Raw genomic sequence first — 15,415 nt, forward strand, 5'->3', positions numbered from 1 at the left:
CAGGAACCCAGTCGCGCAACCTGCGCGACTTGAAACTGTGCACAAAGCAAGTATTTTCCCCAAATATTAGCTGTGCAAAACAACTTTTCCTTTAGCTAAAAACTTGCAGAGTAATCACTGTTGAAAGGACTGCCATGAGCGGGAAAGCTGCACATGCATGCAAGATAATCGAATTTTATGATGAGACGTGTACCACGAACACTCCTGAACCAAGAAATAAACAAGAACGTTCGCGACGCGAAAACGCTAGAGTATCTTTTGTACGTGCGCCATTTATTGCTCCCTGTACTCGTAGAACGGTTTTGAGTGAAACCTTGTATGTGAACGCGACCGGTTATTAGTTAAATGTTTTATCAAAAACCTTCCCTGTCTTAATCAAAAAGAGGTTACGTGTTTTAGTGATGAGAACTTTTACCAATACACTGGATGGAAATCCCGTCTTTGCTTTTGATTGTATATTTGACCTTTCGGAGCGTTAGTTCGTGGATGTCTCTACTAGCATCGCGTGCCGCTTCTGGCGGCATGTCATTGAACTGGATGCTCAAGAAAAAATAATGTAGCGGCGTTGCAATGATGACTCGGTCGCAATTAAACGTCGTAAGTGAGACGTAGAAGACACCGCAAAAATGAATGATCATTGTTGAGGCGACTCAAATAGCTTCTTAGCACTCATCACATGTCTTCTGGTCACACATTCGGTATACTGTCATTGAATGGTGTGTATGTGTGCGGGCGCGTGCGTGTGTGGGTATTTCTGGCATGGCTTTAGAAGACCTAGAAATGCTGCTCTCAGTGCCTCTGTTTGCACGTTTTTAAGGGCCATTTATCCTTAATATTAGCGAATCCACCGGTGCATTGTAAGCTCTTTCTTACAGTTCGTTTGGCATATGTACCTGAAGTCAGACGACGTATTTATACGTTGCCCCAGCACCCTTACATTAATCCAGCCGATGGGTAACCAGCTCGACAACTAAATGCTGCTGTACCATGGTAAATGGGAAAACTAGCGCACAAAATAGGCCCAGTTATTTTCATTCCGTTGCCATTCCGGCCAAGCGGCAACGGATCCGGGGCGCAGGCGGAGACAACAGGTGCAGGCCGTGCAAATCTCGCAACGGAAACAGGTTTTCCGATAGCGCTTCATTTTTACTATTCTGTTCTATTCCCCCGTGCTAGATGCGGATCATCCGTTTCAACTCAGCTTCACTACAAAAGCCTCCTGCTCACCTACGATAGCCTACCAGCCACACGCGCTCAGAGCGGTATCAAGTTTTAATCTAGATATCGGGAGGAACTCACCAAGAGGATGGGCATTGATATTTACGTCATCCCAACAAGGGAGCCATGCCTATTCATTCAAATGCTAGCTAAGCATATAGGTGTTCAACTGAACGTCAAGGCCCTAGATTACGACAAACAAGATCACATGTCCGCGAGCTATACAAAGGTAAGTGAGCATCATTGCTGCGGCATTGAATCGCGAATGATTCTTTCCAGGGTGCGGAACCTGCTGGAAGGGGTGAATGAAGTCCAGAGAATTGTTTATTTGAGTAAACGCTAAATTATCAGTGTTGCTCCGATGCTTTGAATGAGTTTCTTGCGCGGTTATTTTTTATCACCTGTAGACAGCAAAGTCACGGTTTTTTAGCAGTCTGAATGGGATATTGATACTAAACATTAGCAACGAATAAGGGTGATGTGTTGTACAAATAGTTCAATAAACGGCTAACTTTACAAGAAAACTAGAGGGTTAATGTGACACCGCTCATAGCTCAAACAAAAAATATTTTGCCGCTTTATCAAACGGCCGTGTCTGATAGCATAGGGAAGCGGCGGCCATAACTAAAAAAGCGCGTGAAGCACGCCAAATTTGCTGCATTAGATGTGGTGTTTGTAGGGTTGAGAAAATGAATAATTTATTTTAGAAACACGAGGCAGCCTGGAAAAGCATGAAAGTAAAAGTGACCAAAGCATCTTGAAAAAAAAAAAGAAACAATGGCATCCTGCAAGGTTTAAAAACAATAGTGTTTAATGTGTACAAATTTTTCTGGCTTCGAATTTAGGAAGGAGTTTTGCTAAGGTAATTTCTCCCGTTCTTTATATGACGACGTATTAAAACCGTGGGGTCATTATCACCCCCAGTACTTGCCACTTGAATAAACTGAAAATAATTTATGAGGGCGATGGGCTCAAAACCTCCAATTACAAGCTGGGTAGTAAAAGACCTCTGTTAGCGGGAATTCAAAATTTAAATCACCCCATCTGACCGCCAGAAGAACAAGGGGCGAGTACCTAGTAAGGTCAGCGTCGTGTTACGTTTTTTCAAACAAAATTACTTTTCTAGAGGGCTCCATTAATAGGCATGAAGATATTCAGAAACTTTTGCTCAGCCCCAGCGGCATTTCCAAACGCGTATGTGGATGTCTTGATGTGAAATTCCGAGATGCTGCATGAGGGGAATGGTTTGCTTTCATTTTAGACGTAACTAGAAATTAGCAGAAGCTGATAATTACAGGATGTGTCCATTAAAGTCTCTTGGAAGGAAATGTAAATCCAATCGGGTGAAATTGGCTCCACATGCCTTCCTGATTAGAAAACAAATGATGGCCAGTAGCTTCATGAAAAACATGAATGTTTTTGAGAAAAGGAAACAATCGTGCTTTTCTCCATTCGGTTTCTTTTGCGATAGAACCATGAGAAAGCTGTAGAAACAAATTCAAAGCACTACCCTGCTATCTACGTGCAAAACGAACTTTTTATTTACTGACCCCTTAAGTGCCGTTATAAATTTAGATCTGTCGCAGGACATAATGATTATGGCAGTTATCCAAACAAATAACAGCAACGGCTTACCGTTCTTCATGTACTCTTCATCTATGGTCGACCCTGTATTTAAAAGACGGCGACCTCACCGAAAAGGACACTGAAGATGCTATGTTTCATTTTACTGCGAAGGAACAGGCCGACCGGTAGGTAATAGGGATTCATTTAACACGTATTAGTTCTGTGATACTATTTTCTTATGATCTCATTTTAGATGAGTCCACTGCACATGGTCCCGACAATTGATGACAGTGGCTTTATACTTTATGAAAGGTAAGCCGATGAGAAACTCACACGCCTTTTTTTTGGCCTAGCTAGAGCTAAATCACAGTTATAAAAGTATTGATAGAAAAAAGCAGTCCGAAATGGTTTCAAGAAAACGTTATGCCCATACTATTTTTATATTCGCGAAAGGAACTGCAGTAAAAAATTTGATCCATAGATATCGACCTAGTTGCACCTAGGAGTGCTCTATTATCGGAGAAATACTATAGAAAGTAAGACTAAGTAAGTTTGAAGTTGGGTACAAAAGAAAGTTTGAAATAAGATGTGTACAAAAAGGACATGTTCCGGGGAAGAAATCACTTGTGTAGTCCACCTTACTGCCCTGTTTATGACCTTAAATGGAGAGCAATATGGCAATTTCGCCGTGATGAAGGTAACGTCCATTTTAGCAGGAATTCTCTAGGGCGGCCTGCAGCCGGTCGTAGCAGGTGCAGACTGTAGGGATAAGCTGTTTGCGCAAGTATATAGCTATTCTTGTTCAATAGGCGACTACTTCTAAGCATGTCACAATGAATGACTTGAGTTGGCAAAATATGATGATGCCATGTTTCAATACTGCAATTCAAGACACTCCTTAGTGTAATTTGCCAATAGAAGTGTTTTGGAAACGTTCCATGTCGAGTTTAGCATTTAGTATTCGCAATACAGGACTTTTCCTGACAACCAAACCCTCAAAAAAAGTTTATTCTACCAGACCCTTCGTAAAATGCAGACTTTGCACGGCATATGACTTTGCGCCATCGCCTTCGCGACGAGTGAAAAGGAAAGAACCCGCTAATTATTACAGCATCGAACCCACTGTTTAACCTGACCATACGCGGTTACCTACCGATGATTCGAACGAAAAAAATAGAAAGCATATAAAATATAAAACATAACAATTTCCGGCAGAAGTTGTTGATATTTACTCGCCTTACGGTACTGAAGATGCTTAGTTCCGTTTACGAAGGTGGGGAATTAAGCACAAGTAAAACTCGCTTTCTGGAAGATGGGTACTCCTTATGTGGAACATCTAAACCTTCCATTTTTAAAACTGAAAGTATAGACGATAGACAGAGAAACTAAGTGCCCGCAAAAATGTTTTAAGCAAAGCGTTAGTGATCTCGTCGGGCCATTTCGCCATCGGATGGAATTCGACCTTCATTTGGCCACTGGTGCGCCGCATCCTTGTAAATTCATCACGTTACCCGCTCTGTGAAAGTTCATTTAGTGCCGCGTGGTCAAGGGGCGACCCTAGTCGCCCCTTGACCACGCGGCTTGCCGCATGCATGCGAGGTTGGCCATAGATGACAGAGAAGCCGGGTCATTTCTTTGAGCGTTGTGCTGAATCGGGAGGCTTTGAGCCGTCATCGGCAAGTGGCGTCTATCAACCGCGCGGATGGCTCCCTGCGAGCTTCTTCACTAAAGATGCTCCGGAATGCTAAGCGCGCTAAGTAAGCGTCGGAGGCAGGAAGATCGAGCAGTCCGGCTCGGGAAACGTCGCAAGTGGGATCACTAGCGCTGACAAAGGCAGGCTTTGGAAGAATTCTTTATTAATTACAGTTAAATGAAACGTTAACCATGTGTTGCCAGGACTTAACCAGGCTTAGTCAGTCGCTCGCATTGCATACCCAGGGTTGGCTGCGCATAGCCGCACCATTTTTTAATGCGGTCACCTTATCAGACAATTGCAACCCTAGCAGCAACACCGCGAGCATGGTCATGGTATTCTGCTACGTCATTGACGTGTAAAAGACCAATACTGCTTCTAGCATCAATTTTTTGAATTCTGGTACTTCAAAACTAAGAAGCATGGTAAAATTATTGAGAATAATTTGCGAATAGATAAGGGTATCTACATAGGTTCCTACATTTACCACGCGTTATATCTCCGGTCGGAAATAGCTGAGAAATTTTACCAAACCAGCCCACCGGTTATGTATAAAATGTTATACTTTTTCTAGCCGAAGCCAAGCACCAGGCTGTATGCTTGAGAAGCAAATGACGAAAAGCAACAGAAAAACAACTAAGACAGCCCTAGATATTGAATGGGGAAAATTCCTACTGGGGGCTGTTCCAGGTGAGGAACAGACCAACTGCACCGAAATTTCGCATGGGTTAAACTTCCGTTGAACGTGTTCTTATTCTTCTTATTATTATTATTATTATCATCATCATCATTATCATCATAATCATCATATCTACGCCCACTGCAGCGAAAACGCCCGTCCCGTTAATCTCAAATTTCCCCGGTCCGCTTGCTGCGACCAATTTATCCCCGCAACCTTATTGATCTCATCTGCCCATCTACATTTCTGCCGCCCCCTGCCACGCTTGCCTTCTCTAGGGATCCACTCTGTTACCCTTAATGACCAACGGTTATCTTGCCTTCACATTACATGCCCTGCCCACGTCCATTTTCTCTTCTTAATTTCTACTAATATGTTATACTTGTGTTGTACACGTGTTATACATGTTATACATGTTATACTGCGCGCAACCTCCGCGCAGTCTTCCTTTTAAGCTGGTGGCGGGTCGGCCGCTGAGTAATGGGCTGCAACGTCCCTTGAGCCTGGCCGAAATAGCCGCGCTCTTCCCAATTTCGGCTTCCAAAGCGCCGCTGTTGGATGACCGCTTGCGTTGTGCATGCGGATAGTTGAGCTGTCCCATTCCATACCTTCCATTTTAGTTTGGAAGTCTATAGGGAAAGAGAAATTGGAAGAAGTAGACATTTTTACAGCAGCTGGCCTTTAGGTGGCAAAGGTAACAAAATCAAGAGGAAAAGCCTTATAAAAATAAATAACAAGCGTCGATTTATGATAACATGGGGAAGTGTTAGTGAAAAAGGATATAAAATAAAAGGTGTCGAGCATATTTCTTGACACCTCCAAAAGGAAATGGACCGAATTTACTACAAACGGCCCTGCCAGAAAATTCATCTTTGCGTAAAATATGCAGCATGTGGCCAAAAAGTTCACCCTTTCAGGTTGTGCTTCGTGATTTTGATAAAAACAGGATGAATGGGACCATGCACACGGGTAGAGAGGCAACAAATTAATGCGAAATGAATAGCGTAAACTGCATTTTGCGAAGAGGCGTGTATTTTGTTTGGCTGGTGTTTTTCCAGCAGCATGCGCTATTGAGTTCTCGTGACTGATGTGCCTTGGTATGGTTTGGTGTCGCTGATGTGCATTTGTTGCAAGGCTCAGTCCATTTCGGTCAACACCGACACCGTCTTGTTTACATACGTGTTACTAACTTAGTGCTTCCAGAAGCACACTTCGCGCATGCTGGAACTCTCGTAGTAACATCTGTGATATAGGACGTTGAAGACGACATCGACGTCTAGGTCCTAAGAGGAAGGACTGATTCTACAGGAAGGTCTTTTTTCAATTACTTTATTTTATGCTCAACAATTTTCAAAGGCATATCAAACTCCATAAAAATTATAAACCTGTCAAGCAAGTCCTTAGAGGCAAACACACGCCCCACATAAATATGTCAACTGAGTTAAGCAGCCGTATACTTTATTATTCGCTCATTTTACACATTTAAATTTAGATGCACAAATTGCGAAAGTAACGGAGTAATATGTCGTGAGTACGTGCGTAAGTGAATGGGTAATAAGTAATACGTGAGTCATAAAGTCAGTAATAAGTAAGTAATATGACTAATAAGAGTAATAACGCGCTTCTAAATCGAAAGACACAACGAATTCACCGAGTCTTTGTTCAGTTGCATAGAGCCGTGAATACACTTTGTGTTCAATGTGTGATCTACTCGCGATCCTTATGCGCCTTGTGTGATTCACACCGAGACCAAAGATGAACAAACTGTTGAACTGAAACTCCTTACTCTGCCTACGCAGCTTTCCTGACAAATCTTGCGTCAATCACAGCCTATTTTGAGCCGATGGCTGGTTTGTTTGCCATTCCTATTCTATCGTGTGTGCCATTTGTAGGCTACAGCGACACTCCACGTTTTAAATGCAGAGCATTTCTTTAACTCACGATGTTATGCGTCCGTAACTCGGCGTCCGCAGCCAGCCAGCACGTGCGCCCCTCCCCCGCTCCTCCTCGCTCTCAACAACAGGTGCGGGCGCGCATGCGCGTGCTCCGGCGCTGAAAGAGGCGTTGCAGCAGCAGGTGCTACCTCCTCTCCCTCTACTGCGCGCGCAACGAATATACTCGTTGCCCGAGCGAAGGATCCGCGGCCCGACGTTGAAGTTTGGCCGCGGCTTCGCGTGCACGAAGTTCGGCGTCGGCAGCGCGCCGTCTCGCCGCCTTGTCTTCTGCCGCCGTCGATGAAGAGGATGGCACGATGTCTTGAATTGGTACTGCAACGCTGACGTTGGCTCGCGTCGCGGTACTGGTTGAAGGTGTTGCTTCCATCGCTTATGAACTTCGACGATGGCGCACTGCCCTCCCGAGAGGGATAATAAGAAAGAAAAGAAAAGAAAGAAAAGAATAATAATAAAGATCCAACCGATTGCCCCGCAGAGAGGGTGGGGTGCAAACGATGGCAATAAATAACACGTTACGTACTTACGTCTCTCGTCTCTCGCTCTCTCCCGTCTCGCAACCCAACTACGCAACCCCTACGACAACAACTACAACTACCACCGCCAACTACCACAACCTACGCCACGTGACCATCCCCAATGCTCTGCATTTACTCGTGTCCCTCGCGCGGGGGCATGCGACGGAGGTTTTTTTCTCTTGTGTTACTTATGTTGCTACATTCATGTACTTCCTATCAAACCTACATAATTTAATTACTGCCGGTCACCTTCATAGTTGTTTGATTCATGTTATCTTGCCTTCTTTCAGTTCTGCCATCTGTTACTACCTGCTTAATAAATATGCTCCTGAATCACCCATTTACCCAAAGGAAGTTCACAAACGAGCGCAGGTGGACCAAATCTTGTACTTGGTGTCAAGCTTCATTCAACCGGTGGCCTCATCTTACATTGTGAGTGTTAGAAACCCGTCGTTACCTGAACACCCCGTGAGCTCATAATCAGACATTTGCAAGACGTTCGCTGTCTAGTAAATTGTGCCCCATTTTTTACAGATAGAGCTTAACATTACAACATCTCTGCACAGTTAAAAAAACTGGTATGTTTGTGTTATAATATATACCCTACCGTGCCTAAACTATCAACGCAATGATTTCAAACAATCTATTGATATAAAATAACGCTGAGGAGGTACGATGCAGAGCATGTAAACAAGTGTGAAAAAATGTTGACATTTTTTGGAAATGGGACTCATAAAACTTACGGAGGGAACACCAATAAGCGTATGGTTGAATCCGGATCCTGCAACACTGCCAATAAACTTGGTGGTTTGTTCATTCGTCCTTTATGAGGACGCTATACGCATCGCAAGCATACACAGGCACTGCGTGATCGTCATCTGGTTGCAGCAAACAAGTCATCCGGTTTCTTCATGAGTGGTCCTACGAGGAATTTTTCTGCTTGCAGTAGTTCAGTGCTAAAAATGTCAGTGCACCTTCAACTTCGATAACTGCGGTGGATCCAGTTCATATTGTAGCGTTGAGTACTGCGGCAAGGGGCACCTAACGGGTACACCAATCGCACACGCACATTTTTTTTTTGGCTAATTCCCGCGTTCAACAAGACTCTGTTCTACATATCACCAACGAAACTTACCAGCCCTTCGACATTACCAGGTACATTACGGAAAATTGTGTCTTGTAAATGTCCCATACGTGCCCTGCTGAAACCCTTCAAAAGCCAGCGGGACGTTCTTGCTATACGCGACAAAATCAAACATTCTGATCAAGGCATCTTCTGAGGTGCAAAAAAGGCCTGTGATACATTGCATAATGATAATTTGCGAAAATACTGCAGCAAATTCTCGACGTTACGTTTTACCAACTAACCCAGCTCACCATGCGGCAGCAGTAGGTATTTCGCGTTCCGTAATAAGGCGTTCTTGGTGTTTTTAATATCAAGTGTTGTCACTCTACCTAAAAAGTCACAGGAATATCTGTATAAAAAATATTGAACAATCAATAACAATAAACCAACAGAAAAGGTATCTACAACAAACGTTTATTTACGTTTAGAAATTTTTACACTTTAATGTTGGGAATAATATGTACGCCACAATGACGCGAATGTTCAATTTTTCGCAACAACGTTCTTTTTTGCTTTTATTTAGCGCTCAGCCATTGTCCGAAGGAAGAAGCTTGTCGGAGACGAATTGTCCGCATTTGAGGACAGGGTATTGAAGCCCCTCCAAGATATTGTCATTGACAAGATGTTTGCGGTTGGAAACGCCTTAACCGTCGCAGACATCCGGCTTGTATCCATTATGATGTGTTTTGTTCCGGTGAGTGCTAATTTATTATCGCTATCACCCTCAACGAACTGTCACCTTTTACTGGTATCATAGCAGTAAAAAACACAAAAAGTTTGTGAGAATATCGAATGCGAACAAGTGGTGAGAAATTCATGGTTTTAAGCTCTTTAACAGATATCTTGCTGAACATACACATGCTGACTAAAAGTAGTATTTTTTGGTATGCCAAGAAGCTTACTTAGGACGCATAAAACGCTGTGTTTTACGCAATGAGTACCTCAGGACTTCACTTGCGTCATATATTCACAGTGTAGGCGAGAAACAAAGCATCAGCTGTGCAAACTCGTGAAAGGTGCAGCGTTTGCTTGGGTAAAGTATCCCATAAAAAAACTCACTGTTCGAAACGCTCGACCTCTTGTTACCAACGAACAGCGCACTCGTTACTTGCAGACATGCTAAATAATATCTTCAATAAAACGTTATTTTTGGCAAAACCTATTCTCTCTTTAGACTTTAAGATTTGTGGTATCATAAGACCACCCGTCTCTTAAACCAAGGGATAGGCATGTACACCTAGCGGCAAAACAACGAGGGGCACGTGTGCGCGTGCCAACATGCATCCCTGCTCCACCTCACGTTCCACTTCCGGTGTTGGCACACCACTGTACGATTACGAGTCGTACTGCGCTTGCTTCCCTGTTTTTCCCTTCACTTCAAGCGACAAGCCTGACCACATTCAGCGTTTGGCGCGATGGGTCCCGTTCTTTGCTCAACACGTCTCGCTCGAGCACGCATCGGTTGCGGACGGCGGTATAAATTGTGCATTGCCCACGATGATCCGATCCGACAGATATTGTATCTTTCTCATCTCGGGGACGATTATGTGGCATTTATATTCCCGCGCACGTTTGCACTTTTTGCCTAAAAACATGCACTGCGCTGTTACCTCACATTTAGCCTACCAACACAGAAGTGGAACTGAGGCGAGAAATAGTGTATTCGAATAAAAAGTCACGAGAGGTCCCTTTGCACACGCAATAAAACAAGTCTGAAAGTGGAAAACTACACAAACTGGTCGTGGTAGTGGGTTCAACAAGAAAAGAACGAAAATGTAAGTCGGTATCCTACCGCATCCCTTAAAGTGAAAATGAAAGCACTGCTAACGGCCAGCAAAGGACTTGGAAGTAGGCCCGTTGTTGGGAGATGTTGAGCAAAGGAAGTGACCCCTAGCGCCAGAAGGTGTATGTGAGCCGCTTTGCTTCTTCAAGAGAATTAGAAGACAGGGTAGCGAGAGTGGCAGGACGCGCAGGCGCACAGTGATGTCTCAACAGTGCAGCGTCAGACGGCGGTGGAATGCATTTTGCGATGCAATCACGTGTCCCGGCTTAATTGGCCGCCGGATATTCGCGAATTCCACTAATAGGTTTTAGTGATGAATACTTTCACCAAAGGCATTACGTTTTGATCATAGATGGTAAGCAGAACTTTTGGCACTTGATTCACAGAAAAAAAGCTGCGCTTGTATCTATATGCCATCAGTAAAAATCATTTGGGCTGACCGAAATTTATTCAAAAGTACGTAGAACCAATATTTCTCGGGACAGTTGCGTCTCTTTACGTGCTATGAAAGCGAAAGCCTGGCGTAAAATTTGGACGGTTGGATCTGCATATTTCGACAAGAAACAATGCGTACAAAAGGACGAAGAAAAAATTTACAAACACGAGCGGTGACTAACAAATAAAACGTTTCCAATAAACCAGGGAATCTGTGAAAAACCTGGAGTGGCATCACTTTTAGGTCAGTAACCCAAAGACATATAAACAAGAAACCATAACAATGCCCGAAAAGCAAGTGACGAGGCACAGCCGCAGATTCGTCATGCGAGCAGTTCACATGTTTAAACAAGCGAATTCTTCATGTAAAAAATGGCGGAGCTTGCACGAGTGGTGCAAGGCGGGAGAAATAAAAGACCGGGCGGCCCCTATCCCTTCACTGGAAACCCGGCTGTTGCATCATCAACCACAGCAGCAGCAGCCCATTAGGTCCACTTCAGAACGAAAGCCTCTCCCATCGACCTTCAACCGCTCTTGTCCCGCTCCACTCGAGTCCAATATTTGCCTCCAATTTGCAATTGTTTCGTAGCTCCATCGAATTATTTGCGTACCTCTTTTGAGACCCGTCTCTCGGTGCCAACTCCGTCACCCTTGTAGCCCATAGATTGTAATTCCGCGAAATTTCCCCTCGTGCCTAAGTCAATTTCTCGGTCTCTCTTTAAACTATGATAGCTCCTACCCTAGTTTTTTCTCTGATCCAGGAAGGCCGTCTATCACTATTCGTTCCATGTTCCGTTGAGCCGCCCTGAGTTTGCCTTCAAGTTGTTTAGTAAGGCACCAAGTTTCCCCTCTATATGTCATCACTTCACATTTATTTCTAACCTTGCCACTGAAAGTTCCCCCTGACTGGCAGGCTGGGATCGTTTCTTGCGCAGGCTTTCACGTTTCTCCCAAAGGGACCAGGTTGACCCGCGCTAGAACCCGCTGCCAAGTCCAAAGCAAACGCCCGTGCTACGAATTCAAAGGAAATGCTGAGCTCTCGGAATGCGATCATTGCTCAATCGGATAAACGCCGGCTTTATAGCGCGAAGCACCCAGGTTAGATTCCAACCAAGGCAAGCGTTTTTTTTTCTTTCCAATTCGCTCCACATCTTCATTGTCCCCCAGAGCTACTACCCGCACTCCTCGGATATTGGGGGTCACGGAGTAGTTCGGGTGCCGGTTTCGCGGCGCAAAGGTGCAGGTTGGGAGTACGGGGACCTTGCTAACCACCGTGTGTTCTTGAAGCTTCACAGTTTGCTCTCTCCAAAGGACTTACTCGTGTCGGCCTAAGCAGCTCTGCTGTTGAAAAACTCCGTTCACCTTGTGCAGAAGGTCAACCAGCGAAGCTGTGACGTGCTGCTCGTGCATGAGGCGCGGCCTACCCATTTCAAAGTAGCGTACAGCCGGTGTTTGCCTTCGCCACGTTGAAGCTGCTCCGTCCACACCGCAACCCATGAGCGTCCTTGTCGATTCAGCTGTGTTGTTGAAGAACCTGAAATGCGAACGGAAAGCAAGAAAAGGCAACAGTATTTTTATTACTTGCATGGCATCAGAAGCCTTAACATGGCGACCGAGAATCTGCCTTTTGCTTTCTCTTTTTCGTCTATCACCTCTGCGTATTGTGGCGCAGAAGTTCCGCTCTTTTTCGAGGTGGTGGCTCCCGCAAGCGGGCGCCAGTCTCAAAACGGTATGCAGTTCATTGCAATAAGAAGCTTTTCTTTCTTCACAAAGCAGTTCACTGCACTCGCGCGCTCGATCCAGCGAGGCACTTTCTTCGGTCCTTCCGATGCGCCACTCCCACTTTGTATTGTCTCAAGATGCGACAGCGTAGCTTCGTTAACTATAAACCAAGACAATCTACCTCCCCGTAATTCTAACTCCTCTATAACCTGGTATTTCGCGCGTGCGCATGGGCTTGCGCCGCAGGAGTTCTATCTATACGTGGAAACACCGAAATGTTCGTTCGATATCTATATGAAGGTTCGTTTAAAAAGAAGCTTGTTTCGTCAATTGCGCACAATTTGTGTTACAAATGCTTGAATCGCTGCGAATTCTGAAAAAGGTGCTAATGAATCACCCGAACAACGGGTTCTGGAATGGTCTATGTGGGGCGTGGCGAGTAACAGTATCTGTCAGAATATTTTTTTTTCAAAACGTCGGTGTACATAGCGATAAAGTGCGCCAATATTTGCTTCAGTACATTACAGCAAACAAGTAATATAACAACCTTCCTGCTATGTTCCCGGTAACAAAGCTACTAATATCTTCCCTGCGCTCATTGCATAACCTAAAATAACACTGCGGGTTTCTTTTCCAGCTCTCGGCAGTGGACAAGACGAAGTTTGCAAAGCTGGTGTCGTACTACAACAGAATCAGCGGTCAGCTCCCATGCTTCGCCCAGGTTTTAGGCTCAATGATTGAAGAACGAAGCAAGGAATGGGAAAGCTACGAATAAAGGTGTTACCACTTGCAAAGATAGAATACATCTCGAAAGTGTTTCACGGTTGCGCAACCATATATAAATTTATTTTTTTCACCCGCCGCACCGACACAACGTCGCGGAAGCTATTAGAACAATTAACAATTAGCTTGTAAATTTTGAAATTTGTGTCATCTTTATTTCAGCTGAAACAAGGAAACTTTCTGGCATAACCACGGGAATATATTGGCAAGTTTTTCTCAAGAATTTTTTCTCTAGTTGAGGTTTTACGTGAAAACCACGAATATGTTAGCTGATATCGCTTTAGTTTAGTTCGAGTAACCTTCTTGCTTTTTTTAACAAATAACTAAGTGCGGGGTCAAGTTTTTTCGGCGTCTTTTTTATCTTCCGGCCGAGCTTGACGTGACATAAAACTTCACTACTGTATTCAGGCCCGTAGCGATGCCTGCTTTTGAGACCACCCTGCATGGTCTCGTCGAGCGCTAAAGCACACACAAATAAGGTCAAACCACATAAAAAACAATAGCTAAATTCGAATTTATAAGACTATAAATATTCAAACTGCAAAAACGTTATGCATAAAAAGTTCCTGTTATTTTTACCAATTGTGTATAACACATGTAAATGCAGCGCAGAATTGAGAGAACTTCGAAAAAAGCTCAAGCACTTGGCCAAGTAAGAAATAGAGCCACTGACCCTTTGTCGAAAAATTGCGCTGCCATTGAGGCCTAGTACCTAAGGCGTTGGCTTCACATCCAAGCAAATAAATTTCGTTCATGGTTGTGCCTGTAGTTCATCTGATAGAGGAGAAAACAAACAAGTCACCGCAGTTTCTCTAAACAAGAAAGCTGTCGAGGGCGGAGCAGCGATTTGCCAGAGGGGCTGTGGCGCCGTTCTCCTCTTTTTGCTATCTTCCCTCACGCTTTTTGCATCCTTGTCTCCCTAATTTCTTGATGAACTGAACACTGATATGTTCAATGTAATTCAATTTTCCCGCCTACCCAGCGGTGGCGCGCCTTCTCCTGGGACTACTCGCATCGTTTTTCTTCTCTTTTGTTTCTTGTCCTCCAAGGAACATCAAGAGGGGGGCTTTGTTCTTCTTGTTCTTGTTCTCATCTCGCGCATGGTGGAGCCTTTCTCCGTCATTTGGAATACGGGGATGTTTTCTTCAGCCGCCACTTTTTTCGCTTACTATCGTAAACACCAATCAAAGGAACATTCCTTCTAAGTGAACGCAGGAACTGCCGGTTATGTACATATATTTGACCTGAAATATACATGAGATTTTCTTTCCTATAAACAACGGGAACATGTACGACCAGTGCAGACGGCTCCAGCAGTTTCGAACGGTTCCACTTACAACAATCGTTTTTCTACTATGCCTTGATTATTTGCCGGAGGGCTGAATCGAGACACAAGCGGGCATCTTTTCGAAGCCTCTGTTTGGGTGCGTGGCACTGCGTGACACCAGATGAGCTACGACGACAAACCGGGCTCGTAGGGTGCTCCGAACTCTAAAGAATGAGCTCCATGTGGCACAACGGTGTAAGCCTGATGTCACGGCAGAGCTGTGTTCGTCATACTAAGCTAAACTCGATGATGCCCATATAAGTAGCTCAAGCCTTAAAACTATTAAACCTGTGTGCATGTTCGGCGCACGTCAGCAGAAGGCCAAATCACAAGCAAAGTAAATTTTATAGGCGTATGCTGAGTATATAAGCATATAAAGTAGATATTTGTGCATTGCCCTCTTCAGTTGTCGTATAATTTATTGTCAGCAGCCGCAAATCCTTCGTAGAGCGCTTCCTCGCCGTTGAAGACCTGCACTACTTCTTCGTGATGTTCTTGTTGGCGATTGCCTTTTCGCGAGTCGCGCGGAGCGCTTCCTGGTAAGATGGCACTTGTCCGTGTGTCCTTGGCTGCCCCATCCGACATGTCCGGGACACCCAGTCGAAGAGAGCCC

General features: G+C 44.5%; 1 protein-coding gene across 1 annotated transcript; it reads left to right on the top strand.

Annotated features, from left to right (window-relative positions):
- Window positions 1-1,181: 1,181 nt before the first annotated feature.
- LOC144165135 (glutathione S-transferase 1-like) lies at window positions 1,182-13,467 on the top strand. The gene is made up of 5 exons (XM_077695239.1): window positions 1,182-1,447; window positions 3,038-3,096; window positions 7,917-8,058; window positions 9,276-9,446; window positions 13,330-13,467. The coding sequence occupies exons 1-5, from the start codon at window positions 1,307-1,309 to the stop codon at window positions 13,465-13,467; spliced, it is 651 nt and encodes a 216-aa protein (XP_077551365.1). The 5' UTR covers window positions 1,182-1,306.
- Window positions 13,468-15,415: the final 1,948 nt, after the last annotated feature.

Source organism: Haemaphysalis longicornis, unplaced genomic scaffold, assembly GCF_048455015.1.
Source record: "Haemaphysalis longicornis isolate Haplotype H1 unplaced genomic scaffold, Haemaphysalis longicornis Haplotype H1 scaffold_14, whole genome shotgun sequence".
In the NCBI taxonomy this organism is placed as follows: Eukaryota; Metazoa; Arthropoda; class Arachnida; order Ixodida; family Ixodidae; genus Haemaphysalis; species Haemaphysalis longicornis.

Excerpts from the sequence above, each read along its gene's own strand:
- LOC144165135 (XM_077695239.1), top strand. The coding sequence starts at position 1,307 with ATGGGCATTGATATTTACGTCATCCCAACAAGGGAGCCATGCCTATTC. Across the intron at positions 1,448-3,037 it reads TGTCCGCGAGCTATACAAAG|ATGAGTCCACTGCACATGGT; the intron begins GTAAGTGAGCAT and ends ATCTCATTTTAG. Across the intron at positions 3,097-7,916 it reads GGCTTTATACTTTATGAAAG|TTCTGCCATCTGTTACTACC; the intron begins GTAAGCCGATGA and ends GCCTTCTTTCAG.